Raw genomic sequence first — 19208 nt, 5'->3', positions numbered from 1 at the left:
ATTTTGTTTTTTCGATAAAAGTTATAACACCCAAATAACTTAAATGTAGCTCATTGCTAAGTGGATAGATTTTCATCTGTCAAACGTTAAACATCGGTTTACGAAAGTCAACATGAGCATGAGCATAGATGACCGCACAATTCGTAGTTGCTACTGCGTGATTGACCCGAGCAATCGTAGTTGCACAGGGATTTAATGAATGGGGCTTGGGATAAGCTTACCATTCCTCAATGTGCACAAATCGAGAGCTCAAATTTACAAAGGAAAAAGAAGCTTCATATTATTAAATACTAGTGAAAAATTTATCATTGGGATATTGTGTTTCCAGCTACAAGCGAAAGTTTGAAATTATGTTGATTTCGGTGACAAACAGGTGCCCGTTGTATACAATACGCTCGGAACTATGTGATGTGCCAATCATGGTGCTAAAATATTCGGGAAGTGACGCTTTCGGCGTATATTTTTCTAGGCAGATGTAGCAAAATTCATAAATTATATCTCTAAAACATCCAATCCAAGTAGAAGAGGCAAACGAAGCTGGCAGAATTTGAGTTCACCGTGAAACATATTTGTTTGCCTATTCGCTGTACTCTTTGCGACCACATCTCTTTCACTCTTTGAAGGGTTTTCGTTCTGTTTTTGGCAGTTTCTGAGTGTTTTATACCCTTACCGTTGATATTATCAAACCGATTGATTTTGTTTGTCATTATAAAGTTATATATATGTTTGTAGAGCGTTAAATTAACCAGGGCCGGTTGTCACTTTTGGATTAACTGTTTTAAGGTGATTTGTTTTCCGATAGCTATTTTATAGCTTTTATATAGCACAAGATGTTATGATTTCACCATTTTAACACTTATATGACAATATCTGCTATCTGTTATTCGAAAAGATGTTTTTGGTGTTACTTGGGTATATTACATTTTTTTCCAAAACCTTTCTTCTTCTATGTAAGACTTAAAAAGATGAAAAGTGGCTGCGTTATTGATGATATTATACTTAAAAACCCTTAAGCAGATTTAATACAATATTTCAAAATTTTCAGATGTATAATGATTTTCAATTATTCTTTCAATAATACTCAACTAAACCTGCAACCCATCTCGAATACGTTAAAAAAGCAGTAAACGCGAATTTTCCCCATTTCATGTCCGAATATCGTCCCACAGTGAACAGGATGTGTGGCCTATGTGTGAACGAACACTTCATCCAACGGTCCGTTTATGATAGTGAACACTTTATATACTTATAAGATAATGGATGGCTCAAGGCTTGCTCGGTATCCTGGTAAACAAGATGATAACTGTCGTGTAGACTATGCATGCCAAATTTTTACGAAACATTCAAGTTGATAAATGTACGATTCCCATGAGAAATAAACGAAGGCACTATAGTTCACTTGTTATCAACCAACGTAAAAACTCACCGACGGTTAGGAAAAGGCTTGGCGCAGATCAGGAAATCGATAATTACCTGTAACGAAAAATAATGAAGAAAAGAGTTTTATCAGCAGAGCAAAAATATTGGCTCTTCTTGTTATATAATTCAAAACAGAACCTGTTGTTAATAAAACTTTTATTCGGATTTTCATAAGCTACAGTTTTTTCCTAAACTAAAGGAAATCTATTGTGACAATCCTAATGACCTAAAATTTAGATGAAAACTTACTCCTTTTGTTGCATTACACTCTAATCGTTTCTTCCCGCAAGTCAACATAGTTTTCCAAACAATATCTAGTCATTTCTTATTTGTCTTCCAGACAAACAACTTTTCCACTCTGTGGGAAAAATAAAACCAAAAGCGTTACAATTTGTTCCTTCTCTCCAAGACTCTGTCTTCGAGCGTATCTATCTCGGAACACACCATTCGTGCATGGCAGTGCTGATAGATGGATGATAGCACTTACCCAAAATATATACCTGTATATTTACCCTAGCTAGACGTATATAAACCACAATCCGGCAAACCACATATCACGGGTGGAAAAATGGATGATTGTCGCCCCGGATTCTCATCTCATTGTGTTGAGTTTCTCATTGTTCCAGTCTTTTTTATTCGCTTCTTGTAACTGCTTTCACCTGTCTTTCTGTTGTGTGGTGTGTTTCACAGTGTTTTATTTGGATGGTTTTATTTCTCAAGTGAATATAGTCTTATTTCACAAATGTGAATCATATTTGTGGGTGAATTTGCGGATTGTATTTCGTACAATCCTTTTTTCAAGTGCTTCTTAGTATTGTTCCTTTTATATTTCTCTCAAGGAAATTCTGTGGGTTCGATTCTAGAGCAAAAGAAAAGTGAGGCCCATAAAACGCTAATAGCTCTGATCCCTCTATATAATTTTAGTATCTTCTATTTTCTATCTTCTGTGTTCTATATCCAGATAGAAGATAGAAGATAGAAGATAGAAGATAGAAGATAGAAGATAGAAGATAGAAGATAGAAGATAGAAGATAGAAGATAGAAGATAGAAGATAGAAGATAGAAGATAGAAGATAGAAGATAGAAGATAGAAGATAGAAGATAGAAGATAGAAGATAGAAGATAGAAGATAGAAGATAGAAGATAGAAGATAGAAGATAGAAGATAGAAGATAGAAGATAGAAGATAGAAGATAGAAGATAGAAGATAGAAGATAGAAGATAGAAGATAGAAGATAGAAGATAGAAGATAGAAGATAGAAGATAGAAGATAGAAGATAGAAGATAGAAGATAGAAGATAGAAGATAGAAGATAGAAGATAGAAGATAGAAGATAGAAGATAGAAGATAGAAGATAGAAGATAGAAGATAGAAGATAGAAGATAGAAGATAGAAGATAGAAGATAGAAGATAGAAGATAGAAGATAGAAGATAGAAGATAGAAGATAGAAGATAGAAGATAGAAGATAGAAGATAGAAGATAGAAGATAGAAGATAGAAGATAGAAGATAGAAGATAGAAGATGAAAGATAGAAGATAGAAGATAGAAGATAGAAGATAGAAGATAGAAGATAGAAGATAGAAGATAGAAGATAGAACATAGAAGATAGAAGATATTATGCGTGGCGCGAAAAATGCTCGCGCCGGCTATCTTAAAAAACGCTTGTAGATCGCCGCAGGTACTTCAAATCGTTTTGGTGTCTTCTGCGCGATCATGCCCTTGGACAATCAGGAATAATCGCGCAGAAGACACCTAAACGATTTGAAGTACCTGCGACGATCTACACGCATTTTAAGAAGTTTTTAAGATCGCCGTCGCGATAAATAATCGCGCAATGCACAAGAGATAGAAGATAGAAGATAGAAGATAGAAGATAGAAGATAGAAGATAGAAGATAGAAGATAGAAGATAGAAGATAGAAGATAGAAGATAGAAGATAGAAGATAGAAGATAGAAGATAGAAGATAGAAGATAGAAGATAGAAGATAGAAGATAGAAGATAGAAGATAGAAGATAGAAGATAGAAGATAGAAGATAGAAGATAGAAGATAGAAGATAGAAGATAGAAGATAGAAGATAGAAGATAGAAGATAGAAGATAGAAGATAGAAGATAGAAGATAGAAGATAGAAGATAGAAGATAGAAGATAGAAGATAGAAGATAGAAGATAGAAGATAGAAGATAGAAGATAGAAGATAGAAGATAGAAGATAGAAGATAGAAGATAGAAGATAGAAGATAGAAGATAGAAGATAGAAGATAGAAGATAGAAGATAGAAGATAGAAGATAGAAGATAGAAGATAGAAGATAGAAGATAGAAGATAGAAGATAGAAGATAGAAGATAGAAGATAGAAGATAGAAGATAGAAGATAGAAGATAGAAGATAGAAGATAGAAGATAGAAGATAGAAGATAGAAGATAGAAGATAGAAGATAGAAGATAGAAGATAGAAGATAGAAGATAGAAGATAGAAGATAGAAGATAGAAGATAGAAGATAGAAGATAGAAGATAGAAGATAGAAGATAGAAGATAGAAGATAGAAGATAGAAGATAGAAGATAGAAGATAGAAGATAAGATAGAAGATAGAAGATAGAAGATAGAAGATAGAAGATAGAAGATAGAAGATAGAAGATAGAAGATAGAAGATAGAAGATAGAAGATAGAAGATAGAAGATAGAAGATAGAAAGATAGAAGATAGAAGATAGAAGATAGAAGATAGAAGATAGAAGATAGAAGATAGAAGATAGAAGATAGAAGATAGAAGATAGAAGATAGAAGATAGAAGATAGAAGATAGAAGATAGAAGATAGAAGATAGAAGATAGAAGATAGAAGATAGAAGATAGAAGATAGAAGATAGAAGATAGAAGATAGAAGATAGAAGATAGAAGATAGAAGATAGAAGATAGAAGATAGAAGATAGAAGATAGAAGATAGAAGATAGAAGATAGAAGATAGAAGATAGAAGATAGAAGATAGAAGATAGAAGATAGAAGATAGAAGATAGAAGATAGAAGATAGAAGATGAAGATAGAAGATAGAAGATAGAAGATAGAAGATAGAAGATAGAAGATAGAAGATAGAAGATAGAAGATAGAAGATAGAAGATAGAAGATAGAAGATAGAAGATAGAAGATAAAGATAGAAGATAGAAGATAGAAGATAGAAGATAGAAGATAGAAGATAGAAGATAGAAGATAGAAGATAGAAGATAGAAGATAGAAGATAGAAGATAGAAGATAGAAGATAGAAATAGAAGATAGAAGATAGAAGATAGAAGATAGAAGATAGAAGATAGAAGATAGAAGATAGAAGATAGAAGATAGAAGATAGAAGATAGAAGATAGAAGATAGAAGATAGAAGATAGAAGATAGAAGATAGAAGATAGAAGATAGAAGATAGAAGATAGAAGATAGAAGATAGAAGATAGAAGATAGAAGATAGAAGATAGAAGATAGAAGATAGAAGATAGAAGATAGAAGATAGAAGATAGAAGATAGAAGATAGAAGATAGAAGATAGAAGATAGAAGATAGAAGATAGAAGATAGAAGATAGAAGATAGAAGATAGAAGATAGAAGATAGAAGATAGAAGATAGAAGATAGAAGATAGAAGATAGAAGATAGAAGATAGAAGATAGAAGATAGAAGATAGAAGATAGAAGATAGAAGATAGAAGATAGAAGATAGAAGATAGAAGATAGAAGATAGAAGATAGAAGATAGAAGATAGAAGATAGAAGATAGAAGATAGAAGATAGAAGATAGAAGATAGAAGATAGAAGATAGAAGATAGAAGATAGAAGATAGAAGATAGAAGATAGAAGATAGAAGATAGAAGATAGAAGATAGAAGATAGAAGATAGAAGATAGAAGATAGAAGATAGAAGATAGAAGATAGAAGATGAGATAGAAGATAGAAATAGAAGATAGAAGATAGAAGATAGAAGATAGAAGATAAGATAGAAGATAGAAGATAGAAGATAAGAAGATAGAAGATAGAAGATAGAAGATAGAAGATAGAAGATAGAAGATAGAAGATAGAAGATAGAAGATAGAAGATAGAAGATAGAAGATAGAAGATAGAAGATAGAAGATAGAAGATAGAAGATAGAAGATAGAAGATAGAAGATAGAAGATAGAAGATAGAAGATAGAAGATAGAAGATAGAAGATAGAAGATAGAAGATAGAAGATAGAAGATAGAAGATAGAAGATAGAAGATAGAAGATAGAAGATAGAAGATAGAGATAGAAGATAGAAGATAGAAGATAGAAGATAGAAGATAGAAGATAGAAGATAGAAGATAGAAGATAGAAGATAGAAGATAGAAGATAGAAGATAGAAGATAGAAGATAGAAGATAGAAGATAGAGATAGAGATAGAAGATAGAAGATAGAAGATAGAAGATAGAAGATAGAAGATAGAAGATAGAAGATAGAAGATAGAAGATAGAAGATAGAAGATAGAAGATAGAAGATAGAAGATAGAAGATAGAAGATAGAAGATAGAAGATAGAAGATAGAAGATAGAAGATAGAAGATAGAAGATAGAAGATAGAAGATAGAAGATAGAAGATAGAAGATAGAAGATAGAAGATAGAAGATAGAAGATAGAAGATAGAAGATAGAAGATAGAAGATAGAAGATAGAAGATAGAAGATAGAAGATAGAAGATAGAAGATAGAAGATAGAAGATAGAAGATAGAAGATAGAAGATAGAAGATAGAAGATAGAAGATAGAAGATAGAAGATAGAAGATAGAAGATAGAAGATAGAAGATAGAAGATAGAAGATAGAAGATAGAAGATAGAAGATAGAAGATAGAAGATAGAAGATAGAAGATAGAAGATAGAAGATAGAAGATAGAAGATAGAAGATAGAAGATAAAGATAGAAGATAGAAGATAGAAGATAGAAGATAGAAGATAGAAGATAGAAGATAGAAGATAGAAGATAGAAGATAGAAGATAGAAGATAGAAGATAGAAGATAGAAGATAGAAGATAGAAGATAGAAGATAGAAGATAGAAGATAGAAGATAGAAGATAGAAGAGAAGATAGAAGATAGAAGATAGAAGATAGAAGATAGAAGATAGAAGATAGAAGATAGAAGATAGAAGATAGAAGATAGAAGATAGAAGATAGAAGATAGAAGATAGAAGATAGAAGATAGAAGATAGAAGATAGAAGATAGAAGATAGAAGATAGAAGATAGAAGATAGAAGATAGAAGATAGAAGATAGAAGATAGAAGATAGAAGATAGAAGATAGAAGATAGAAGATAGAAGATAGAAGATAGAAGATAGAAGATAGAGATAGAAGATAGAAGATAGAAGATAGAAGATAGAAGATAGAAGATAGAAGATAGAAGATAGAAGATAGAAGATAGAAGATAGAAGATAGAAGATAGAAGATAGAAGATAGAAGATAAAGATAGAAGATAGAAGATAGAAGATAGAAGATAGAAGATAGAAGATAGAAGATAGAAGATAGAAGATAGAAGATAGAAGATAGAAGATAGAAGATAGAAGAAGAAGATAGAAGATAGAAGATAGAAGATAGAAGATAGAAGATAGAAGATAGAAGATAGAAGATAGAAGATAGAAGATAGAAGATAGAAGATAGAAGATAGAAGATAGAAGATAGAAGATAGAAGATAGAAGATAGAAGATAGAAGATAGAAGATAGAAGATAGAAGATAGAAGATAGAAGATAGAAGATAGAAGATAGAAAGAAGATAGAAGATAGAAGATAGAAGATAGAAGATAGAAGATAGAAGATAGAAGATAGAAGATAGAAGATAGAAGATAGAAGATAGAAGATAGAAGATAGAAGATAGAAGATAGAAGATAGAAGATAGAAGATAGAAGATAGAAGATAGAAGATAGAAGATAGAAGATAGAAGATAGAAGATAGAAGATAGAAGATAAAAGAAGATAGAAGATAGAAGATAGAAGATAGAAGATAGAAGATAGAAGATAGAAGATAGAAGATAGAAGATAGAAGATAGAAGATAAGATAGAAGATAGAAGATAGAAGATAGAAGATAGAAGATAGAAGATAGAAGATAGAAGATAGAAAGATAGAAGATAGAAGATAGAAGATAGAAGATAGAAGATAGGAAGATAGAAGATAGAAGATAGAAGATAGAAGATAGAAGATAGAAGATAGAAGATAGAGATAGAAGATAGAAGATAGAAGATAGAAGATAGAAGATAGAAGATAGAAGATAGAAGATAGAAGATAGAAGATAGAAGATAGAAGATAGAAGATAGAAGATAGAAGATAGAAGATAGAAGATAGAAGATAGATAGAAGATAGAAGATAGAGATAGAAGATAGAAGATAGAAGATAGAAGATAGAAGATAGAAGATAGAAGATAGAAGATAGAAGATAGAAGATAGAAGATAGAGATAGAAGATAGAAGATAGAAGATAGAAGATAGAAGATAGAAGATAGAAGATAGAAGATAGAAGATAGAAGATAGAAGATAGAAGATAGAAGATAGAAGATAGAAGATAGAAGATAGAAGATAGAAGATAGAAGATAGAAATAGAAGATAGAAGATAGAAGATAGAAGATAGAAGATAGAAGATAGAAGGTACAATAGTTCAAACTATTGCGTATTTCTTTTTTTTTTTTGCTTATTATTAAGAAACCAACAGTGTTCCCGTTCTTTAAATGCTTGTTAATATGACTGCTTATCATGTCATATTCGTCTACCTCGGATCCTTGTTAACGACTGATAACAACGTTAGTCGTGAAATACGGAGACGCATCATCAGTGGAAGTCGCGCCTACTATGGACTCCAGAAGAAGCTGCGGTCGAGAAAGATTCACCCCGCACCAAATGTACCATGTACAAAACGCTTATAAGACCGGTAGTCCTCTATGGACATGAAGCATGGACCATGCTGGAAGAGGACCTGCAAGCACTTGGAGTGTTCGAACGAAGGGTGCTTAGGACGATCTTTGGCGGAGTGCAGGAGAACGGTGTGTGGCGGCGGAGAATGAACCACGAGCTCGCTTGGCTCTACGGCGAACCAAGTATCCAGAAGGTTGCGAAAGCCGGAAGGGTGCGCTGGGCAGGGCATGTTGCAAGACTACCGGACAACAATCCTGCAAAGATGGTGTTCGCGTCGAATCCGGTTGGCACAAGAAGGCGGGGAACACAGCGAGCGAGGTGGCTTGATCAGGTGCAACAAGACCTGGAGAACGTGGGCCTAAATCGAGGTTGGAGAGACACAGCCTCGGATCGAGTAAATTGGCGTAACATCGTTAACGAGGTTTTATCAAATTAATTGATGTAACACCAACTAAATAAATAATAATCATGTCGTATTTGAGTCATAACCTTTCACGACAAATTCATGGATTTTTCATCCACTGCATTTTATTCCTCATCGTTCACATGCAATGAAAAAAAAAATCGATATAATTAAACCCTGTAGCTAATCGTCATCCAATACACATACCAACCAATTGGAAAACCAATCCCGCCACTTACCTTCCGTATCGTAGACGTCCATTTCAATAGACTGCGAGTGGCACTGGTAATGACGTGTTGACGACATGGTGAAAAATCTCCGCTTGGCTTTTGCTAGCAGTGGCGAAGAAACGGTTGTCGCCGAAATAATACTATCTCCCTGAACTCCTTCAGTCACTGATGACGGTGTTGGTGGAGATGATGGTTCGGGATTTTCACCACCGCACCGTTGAATCAGGGAATGATAGTTGAGGTAACGATGATGATGGCGGGGATGATGTGAGGAGGATTGATGGTCCCGGCGGCCAAGGTGTGCCGCCGAAGAACTGCGAAGTTCACGCTCGTGGTCTTCCTCTTCCTCTTGGCGGCGGGACAGTTGGAACAGTAGCAGAAATAAGAGTAGCACGAAGATCACAAACGGCGAAAGTGGCAGCAACAATTCTAGGACCGTGTGCTATCCCTTGTTACGGAATCCTGGTTTCAATCACGATACGGTTGAACGGCGAAAGGATAGTTTCAACTGTAATAGCCAACTTGATGAACCACTTTTCTCGGTACGAGATTGCAGTGTCGCGGTGCTTCTCAGACCGTTTTTATTATTAAAAGCAATGCTTAGTGCTTACCAGCCATTGTCTATGCATGTATAAGCACAATTTAAAAAAAAATCGTAGGGGCCATTTTGAAGTTATGCCATGTTTATGGTATGATAACAGAATATCAAATATCTTCAGTTATAACTGAAACATATTTGAAACCTGGATCCAAACTCAGAAGAGATCCATACTTTTTTTGTTTATCGTAATGATCGACTCTATGGAACATGAGGAGGAGTAGCTATCATTATTTATGGGCGTAAAAACTATCAAGTTTTTTTGTCATTTCAAACCAAAGTTTTTGAAACTTTGGGTGCTTTTGTTAAGATATAGCTTGGTTAATTTACTTTCAAAACTGCCTATTTGCCTTTTCAAGATATAAAAAATTAATTAATAAATAGGATTTAAAAGATTTTACATAAATCCTCTAATTATCACGGTGAATAAAATACGATTTTTCAATATTTTGCCCAAACATGAAATTTAACCATAGAAAACGACTGGTAAGCACAGTTTGATGGAGATTTTTTTCCTAATAAAAACGATCTGAGGAGTACCGCGAACATGAACCCATACCCCTTCAATTACAATAAATTCTCACTGGCACGATTCTGCTGGTTGCTGTTCCAACTCACATTGCACTATCTTCTCATGCCCATTCCAAACGACCACGCAATTCCTTACTCATGTGGTGGAACAGATTTTTCAATTTTCCCAAACTAAACCTTGACTTTTCTTCATACACACCCGCATTCACCACCTGTATGTATGGTTTGAACTGTCTGCTCTGTGGGGTTCTCCTAGCTTTGTGCTGCAAACAGAAGATAACTTTTTCTTCCCAAGCTCGCCGGGGAATAACTTTCAATTCTAGCACTTCTTGTCGATTTGTGCTGCGTTTTTCAGCCGGATTAAGCGTTAGAACGTTAGACTTTTTAACTTGCTCCAAAACTGCTGCATATCTCGCTGCTGGAGGTGGTGAGAATTTTTATTCCACTTTTGCACTGTATCACTGTATCCAACTTTGGCGTTGGTTTTGTCGATGTCACACAATTGTAAACCACAATGCTTGAACTATTTCCGGGCAAGGCTGCAATGGGAAAGTGGCTTGTTAGGACCTCAGGCTTGATGCCGTCGAATATGCATAAATTCTGAAAGGCAAAGTTTTCGGATAGTAGATTTCTGTAGAGTTTCATTTTGTTAACTTTTCGGTCACTGTATTTTTTTTCCTTTCCTTCCAAAAAGTAGATACTGTATTGGCTGTTGTTGAATAGTTTCGATTCAATAGTTTGTACATAAAACTATTATGCATTTACAAGTTCACAGTCACTCAAATTAACTATGCATTTCTGAGCATGGGCTTTCTAAGCTTTTGAAAATCATACCTACTGTTAAATTCTACAACTGTTTTTGATTGTTATACTAAGGCATTCTTTCGATTTCAAATACTTTTAAAATCCATATACCATATCAATCTTAAAGTTTATTTAACGTAGTGTAATAATGCCAAATTTCAACATAATCCGTGCACTTTTACTATAGTCATATCAGTTTTTGTGATTTTGTATGTTTAGTGACATAAAATCATTGGGGGTCATTTTGACCTACTTCACCCTAATATAAAAATCTAAAATTTTGCAAAACATATAGAAGAACAATCCTTGGCTCTCGCGAACTGGCTCTTAAAGATCCTAAAAATTAACTGGGGTTTCCAAATGGCCTTTGGGGGTTTTCTGGATCTCTTAAGTCTTCAAAGGTTTTCAAGGAATTTCTTTAAGTTCTTAGAGCTTCCCAAATTTCCCACCGGAGTTTTTGGCAAGGGTTATGAAGGTAATCAAAAGCTACCAAGCGGTTCACAGATGTTTGCACCAAAGCCGTTTTCCCATACAAAATGGTCAACTTCAGATAGCTATATCTCCGCCGTTTCTCAACCGATTCTTTTCATTTTTTCCATGACGAACTACAAATTTTCTCAATTTTTGGAAACTATTATAAAAGTTGTATTGGTGTAATCGTTATCAAAGCCACCATTGGTTTCAATGATGGACCATAGCAACCTGTTTATTACACCTAACATGAAAATTTGTAATCATTCCTAATCTGACTCTCCTCAAGATCACTACAATAAACGTTACCGTTCCTTAATTTCAAACCACTGCGTTTTCTATATTACAAGAGGTTATGGGCGACTCACGAAAGGAAACGGTTCACGGAATTATTCCGTTCTCCGGAACCGGGTACGAAAATTGGAAATTCCGAGTGGAGAGATTCCTGAAGTCCGTTGAGCTTTTGGATGCGGTTACCAAGGACCCACCAACTGCTGCGGAAGGACTGGAAAAGTTTCAGAAAATGGACAACAAGGCATCGAACGTAATTATTTCCTTCATCCATGATGACCTTCTGGATCTGATTCGCGAGAAGACTACGGCAAAGGAAATCTGGACCGCGTTGGAGAATGTATACGCGAAGAAGTCGGTATCTTCACAAACGTTTGTCCGGAAGCAGCTCGCAAGACTCAAGATGACAGAAGGAGAATCGGTGAAGGATCATTTGAAGGTGTTCGATGAATTGGTGAGACAATTGAAGTCGGCCGGCGCGAAGCTAGAAGAAGCTGATATGGTTTCTCAACTGTTTGTGACATTGCCCGAATCCTACGATCCACTCGTTACGGCGTTGGAGAACCTTGGTGCGAAAGAGCTAACCCTGGACATTGTGCGTGAGCGATTGCTGGCTGAAGAGCTGAAGAAGTCCGACAGAATGGCAGATACGGGTAAGGAGAAACCTGCGGCCTTTGCTGGATTCAAGCAGAAGCAACGTAAATTCACAGGGAAGTGCAATAGATGCCAAAGGAAGGGCCACATGGCAAAGGATTGCCGTGTCAAGTTGAAAGGTGAAGCCAACGTAGTCGCTGAAACCGAAGGTGTTGCTTTCATGGTAGGTCGCAGGAATGCTGTGGATACCAGGTGTGACAAAGTGACGTTCAAGCTGGATTCCGGGGCTAGCCACCATCTCGTTAACGATAAGAAGGTATTCAAGACACTGGAGAAGCTCGAACAACCTGTCGTAATTGGTGTGGCAAAAGATGACCAGTCCATGGTTGCGTGGCACAAAGGTACGATTTACGGAGTCAATCGTCAAGGCGTGAGTATGACCATTTATGAGGTGCTGTTTATCCCGGACTTGCGAGCAAACTTGCTATCGGTGAAGCGTATGACCAGAACTGGAGTGACGGTAAACTTTGGACCAAAAGTTGGAGAAATCAAGCTCAATAATTCGGTGATTGCGATTTGTCCGTTGAGAGGCGATTTCTACGAGCTGGATGTGTTCTATTCCAATAGCGGTACGGCCAACTTGTGTGCTGATCAAAACGTCAATCTCTGGCATCGTCGATTGGGCCACATCGGTTTCAAAAATCTGGAAGCACTGGTCAAGTTCGATAAGGCTAAAGCAATTTACTTAATCAAGAAGAAATCTGAGGTTTTTGACAAATTTCGCTGCTATGAGGCAATGGCAACAGCATTGATGGGCCACGCTATATCCAAGCTAACAGTTGACCAAGGCCGTGAATACTGTTCAAATGAGCAAAGGCGATATTACGAAGAAAAGGGAATTCAAATAGAACCTACAACTGCCTACACTCCTCAACAGAACGGGGTGGCTGAGAGATTTAATCGTACGGTCATCGAGAAGGTTCGAACGATGCTGGTCGAGGCGAGCGCTCCGAAGTTCATGTGGGGCGAAGCGGTACTTGCTGCAGTCTATTTGGTTAATAGAAGTCCAACACGTGCCATATCTGACCGAAATACTCCTGCTGAACTGTGGATGAAGCACAAAACAGATTTGTCCAAACTTCAGATGTTCGGATGCAAGGCTTTTGCTTGGATACCGTCGCAACAGAGAAAGAAGATGGATCCGAAGAGTAGAGCTGCAGTCATGGTTGGCTATGCACCGAACGGATACCGTCTATGGGACATGGAAGTCAGACAAATTTTCACATCTCGAGACGTTAAATTTGATGAATCGTCATTTCCGTTTGCTGAGAAAAAGCAACCGGATTCTCCGTTGATAGTTGTGCCGTATGATCTAGAAGTTGAAGTCCAAGATGAAGTCCAACACGAAACACTGAATGAACCACGACCCGAGCAAGAGGGGGATGTACGCCACGTTGTCGGATCTGGTGCAGCTCTCTTGACTGATGACGAATCCGAAGATGACACTGAAGCATATTCTCCAACACCGGTGGCGCTCCCTTCGCAACAAGAACATGGTTCAAACCTTGACATGGAAACCACGAGGCATAGCGAACGGGAGCGCAGGCTCCCCGGTAAGTTTAAAGATTTTCTTACTGGAAGAATATTCTCTGCTGTCCAATTTCCGTCTACAGATGCTATCGGTATTCGTGATGGTGTGACAACAATTCCCACGAGTTCCTTGGATGTTCCTGAAACATATCAAGATATATTTGGGCGCCCTGATGAAACATTCTGGCTTCAAGCTGTGAAGGATGAATTAGATTCCCTTAAGCAAAATGAGGTTTGGCGTCTAGAAGCTTGTCCCAAGGAAATTAAACCTATAAAAACTAAATGGGTGTTTCGTATCAAGGAAGATGAAAACGGAAACCCTGTCCGCTATAAGGCTCGACTTGTTGCCAAGGGATTTCAACAGAAGCCCGGACTGGATTATGGTGAAACCTATGCACCAGTAGCAAGAATGGCAACCATTCGGACCGTCCTGGCTGTAGCAGTTCAACAAAAGATGCATATCCAGCAACTCGACGTTAAGACAGCGTTTTTATATGGCAAACTGGACGAAACAGTTTATCTGGCAGTACCGGATGGCGTAGAAGCAGCTTCCAACCTAGTATGCAAATTACAAAAATCGTTATATGGATTGAAACAAAGTCCCCGTTGTTGGAACAACAAGCTCAATGAAACACTTCTTGAAAATGGATTTTCACGTTCGAAACACGACTATTGCCTTTATATCAAAACCAACAGACAAGGTAATGTCTACATTATTATATACGTTGACGATGTCCTTATTTTTGGAAGGCAAATGAACGCAATACTGGAAGCGAAAACGATATTATCAAGAAAATTCCAAATGACGGATTGCGGAGATGTCAGCTGCTTCTTAGGTATGAAGATTCAGTACGACAGAGCTCAAGGAAGATTGTGTCTTTCACACGAAGCTGGAATCAATCGCATTTTAACCAAGTTCGGTTTGCAAGACTGCAATTACGTTAAAACACCGATGGAAAAGGGATGCCAACTACCAATCGAAGATCGAGATTCAACAAACCAGCCGTACAGAGAGCTTCTAGGCAGCGTCATGTACACAATGTTATGTGTTCGTCCCGATATTAGTTACTCCGTTGGATACCTTGGAAGATATCAGCAAAACCCTGGTAACTCTCATTGGCAAGCTTTGAAGAGGACAGCTCGCTACTTGAAAGGAACAAAGCATCTGAAACTTGAATACACCTGTAAAAGAGGTTCCCCGATTCTGGTAGGATTCGCCGATGCTGACTGGGCCTCAGATGCAGTTGACAGAAAATCAGTAAATGGTTTCGTTTTTCAAGTTTTCGGAAATACCGTTTCATGGGCTAGTAGAAAACAGCAAACAGTTGCTCTATCATCCAGCGAATCAGAATATGGTGCATTAAGTTTAGCTGTTTCTGAAGGTATTTGGCTCAGAGGAATTCTTGAAGATCTGAAAGTTTTACCGCTTGATGAATCATTCACCATCTTTGAGGACAACCATGGATGTATCTCAATGGCCAAAAACGTAGAGTGTAAGAGAGCAAAACACATTGATGTTAAGCATCATTTCCTGCGAGATCACGTTATCAAAGGTACAGTGAAGATTGAACCCATCCCTTCAAACAATCAGTTAGCAGATCTATTCACAAAGGCGCTCGATACCACTCACTTTCAAGAATTCCGTAAACTCCTTGGATTGACCGATTAAGAGGGGGTATTGGTGTAATCGTTATCAAAGCCACCATTGGTTTCAATGATGGACCATAGCAACCTGTTTATTACACCTAACATGAAAATTTGTAATCATTCCTAATCTGACTCTCCTCAAGATCACTACAATAAACGTTACCGTTCCTTAATTTCAAACCACTGCGTTTTCTATATTACAAGAAGTTGTTTGAAAAATATTGATTCAAAAGTTACAGATAGGTTGAATTTTGACATAAAAAATAAAAATGGTTCGATTCTCGGTCGGTCCAGGATCTTTTCGTAATGGAAATTTCCTTGACTTCCCTGGGCATAGAGAATCATCGTACCTGCCACACGATATACGAATGCGAAAATGGCAACTTTGGCAAAGAAAGCTTTCAGTAACAGTAACTGTGGAAGTGCTCATAAGAACACTAAGCTGAGAAGCAGGCTCTGTCACAATGAGGACGTTAATTCCAAGAAGAAGAATAATAACAATTATAATAATAATAATGCCGACGGCAGCGGATCATGTGGACGAGGGAGATGAATATGTATGTGATTCGCTGCTACTATGTCTGCACAAGGATGGAGACGGACATGTCTGGCAGATCAGGGATGCTGGAAATGTTCAACGAGCGATTTCTTCGCTTTGCGCGCCAGCTTGACTTGAATAAGCTGTACACACGGCAGCGTGCAATTATGTCTCACAATATGCTCACCGCTGCAGAAGTGGAGTACATCAAGCTGGAAGTGCAGAGGGAAATAGGAGAGGAGGGGACAAGATCGAGCGATACGTCGAGAAGGAGTTCTGTTGGGCTGGATGCACCGATCACGAGTGAGAGTCGTGATTCACCTGCACCCACTGCTCCAGGACCGACAGCGGATATGCAACGACAGCAATTACGAGACGAACTAGCACTCCATATGGGCACAGCAGTTACGCAGTTCCGTGGGACAGACCCCATGTCCCGGCACCGGATACCAAAGCTGCGGTATTCCTACCGGCTGACGAGTGCAGTAAGCATCCTGAATCAGGATATTTTGCCACAGTACTTGGAAGCCGTGGAGAACCTTGAGAATCTGCAGTTTATCGTGTATTCAGCTGCAATAGCTGTAGTTAAGACGTTGGGATTGCGAACGCGCCCGCAAGGAGAAGATGGCACACGCCCCAACGCACAGAAACCCGTATGGATGCGACGCCTTGAGAGCCGAATCGCAACACTGCGATCAAAGGTTGGTCGATTAACACAATACAAGCAGGGGAATCGATCAACGAGGCTGGTTCGTCATGTTGCTGAAATTGTTAAGCCCGCAGAGCTCCGAGATCTCAGAGAAGTCGACATTACTGTGATCCTCGACACCCATGTACAGCGGTTGAGTGCTCTTGCGAAACGATTGCGACGTTATGGAGAATGTTCGAAGCAGAAGGAACAAAACCGGATGTTCAACATAAACGAGAGGGAGTTCTACAACCGCATCCGAAATGACAAGGTCGACTTTGGCGAGGGACTTCCAGAGATTGGCGACGTTACACAATTTTGGGCCAATTTATGGGAGAACCCCACCGAACACAACGGCGATGGGATGTGGTTAGCAGAAGAAGAGAGACAATGTGATGGAATTGGAGACATGACCGCGGTCGTGGTAAGCGCTCAGGATATACGTGAAGCTACCCGGTATACCGGGAATTGGGCTGCACCAGGACCTGATTTTGTGCACAATTTTTGGTATAAAAAACTCACAACGATCCATGGGCGGATGGCGGAATGCTTCAATACGGTATTAGGAGACCCCACGCAGCTACCGGAATTCATCACCAGGGGTGTCACATTTCCTCTGCCAAAGGACCAACACACAGCTGACCCAGCGAAGTACAGACCAATAACGTGCCTTTCAAGTCTGTATAAAGTGCTATCGTCGGTAATAGCGAGGAGGGTGCAAGCCCATTGCGACGCCAACAACGTGATGACCGAGGAACAGAAAGGGTGTCGCAGAAACACGCAAGGCTGCAAAGATCAGGTCATCGTAGATGCAGTCATTGTAGGGCAAGCTACCCAAAAGCAAAGGAAAAGGAACCTGAGTATGGCGTACATCGACTACAAAAAGGCATACGACCCAGTACCGCACTCGTACCTTCTCAAGGTACTGCAGTTGTATAAGGTAGACGGGAACGTCATCAGGCTGATGCAACACGCGATGGGGATGTGGAGCACATCCCTACACATTACCGACGGTACAGCTGTGTTACGGTCCAGGACTCTCAGCATCAGGATTTTTCAAGGCAATACCTTTAGTCCACTGTGGTTTTGCCTGGCCTTGAACCCCCTCAGCAAAGCACTCAACCAATGCAACTATGGCTACCAACTGAAAAGTGGGGAAAGGAGCACAAGAGTTACCCACACCTTCTATATGGACGACCTGAAGCTATTTGCGGAATCAGTGCAGAGGCTGCATCAGCTGTTGCAGCTAGTTACGACATTCAGTAACGACATCCGGATGGAGTTTGGTATTGACAAATGCAGGTCAATTCATCTACGTCGGGGTCATGTTATGGATGCCAGCTGTTTCCGCGTCAACGAGCAGGAGGAGATTCGGAATATGGTTGAAGGCGAAACGTATAAATACCTCGGATTCCTGCAACTTAGAGGTATTCGCCACACGATGATCAAGAAGGAGCTGCAGGAAAAGTTTTTGTCACGTGTCAACTGTATTCTGAAGAGTTTTCTGTCTGCCGGCAACAAGGTGAAGGCTATCAACACGTTTGCTGTGCCCCTGTTGGGGTGGTAAAGTGGACCAAGACTGACTTGGAGGTGATAGAACGAGCAGTACGAGTGGCGTTCACCAAGCACCGAATGCGCTACCCAAAATCGTCCATTGAGAGAGTCACCCTGCCACGTGCAGCACGAGGAAGAGGCGTCACCGATATCCAGGCACTATGTGTCTCCCAGATCCAGCAGCTGCGGGCATATTTCGTAGAAAGCCAGAACCGCCACGAAATTTGCCGCACTGTATGCGAAGCTGACCACGGCTTCAGCGCACTGCATCTGGCGCAGGAGGATTACCAGCTGAACTGCGACATCAAAACCGTCGATGAGATGATCGCAACGTGGAAGCAGAAGGAGTTGCATGGAACGCACCCCCATCAACTGGAGCTCGAGCACATCGATAAGGTGGCGTCAAACACGTGGCTGATGCGGGGTGACCTCTTCTCAGAAACAGAAGGTTTCATGGTAGCCATCCAGGACCGGGTAATTGCGACGAAGAACTATCGGCACTACATATTGCACGAAGACGTGGAGGACCGCTGTAGGAAGTGCAATTCAGTAGGGGAGACTATCGAGCATGTCGTTGCCGGCTGTTCAGTACTAGCTGGATCAGCCTACCTAGATCGTCACAACGAAGTTGCCAAGATTGTGCATCAACAGCTTGCCCTTAAGCACAACTTGGTGGTTCGATTTGTGCCCTACTACAAGTACCTGCCTGACCCGGTTCTGGAAAATAGTTGCATAAAGCTGTACTGGGATCGCGAGATCATAACGGACGTCCTCATCCGTGCCAACCGCCCCGACATTGTAGTCTACGACAAAAGGATGAAACGAGTTACACTCATCGACATCGCTGTACCGCTGGACCACAATGTCCAATCAACGTTCTCTAACAAGATAGCGAAGTACCACGACTTGGCGGAGGAGTTGAAGCAGATGTGGCACCTAGAGGACGTCCGTATAGTTCCGGTAGTCCTCTCAGCGACCGGAATT

General features: G+C 39.0%; 1 protein-coding gene across 7 annotated transcripts in view; it reads right to left on the bottom strand.

Annotated features, from left to right (window-relative positions):
* LOC5575390 (solute carrier family 12 member 4) overlaps positions 1 to 19208 on the bottom strand; it is a 791918-nt gene that overhangs the window by 529590 nt on the left and 243120 nt on the right. The window contains exons 2-3 of one of the 7 annotated variants that reach the window (XM_021849573.1): positions 10088 to 10586; positions 8928 to 9426 (exon numbers count right to left, since the gene is read on the bottom strand). The exons of the other annotated variants lie outside the window; for them this stretch is intronic. Coding sequence (XP_021705265.1) covers positions 8928 to 8994 — 67 coding nt within the window. The 5' untranslated portion in view covers positions 8995 to 9426; positions 10088 to 10586. The remainder of the gene's footprint in view (positions 1 to 8927; positions 9427 to 10087; positions 10587 to 19208) is intronic. 7 annotated transcript variants of the gene reach the window in all.

This window comes from Aedes aegypti, chromosome 3 (assembly GCF_002204515.2).
Source record: "Aedes aegypti strain LVP_AGWG chromosome 3, AaegL5.0 Primary Assembly, whole genome shotgun sequence".
Classification (NCBI taxonomy): Eukaryota; Metazoa; Arthropoda; class Insecta; order Diptera; family Culicidae; genus Aedes; species Aedes aegypti.
The sequence above is the reverse complement of the archived record's forward strand: the minus strand, read 5'-3'. Positions and strand labels throughout refer to the sequence as shown.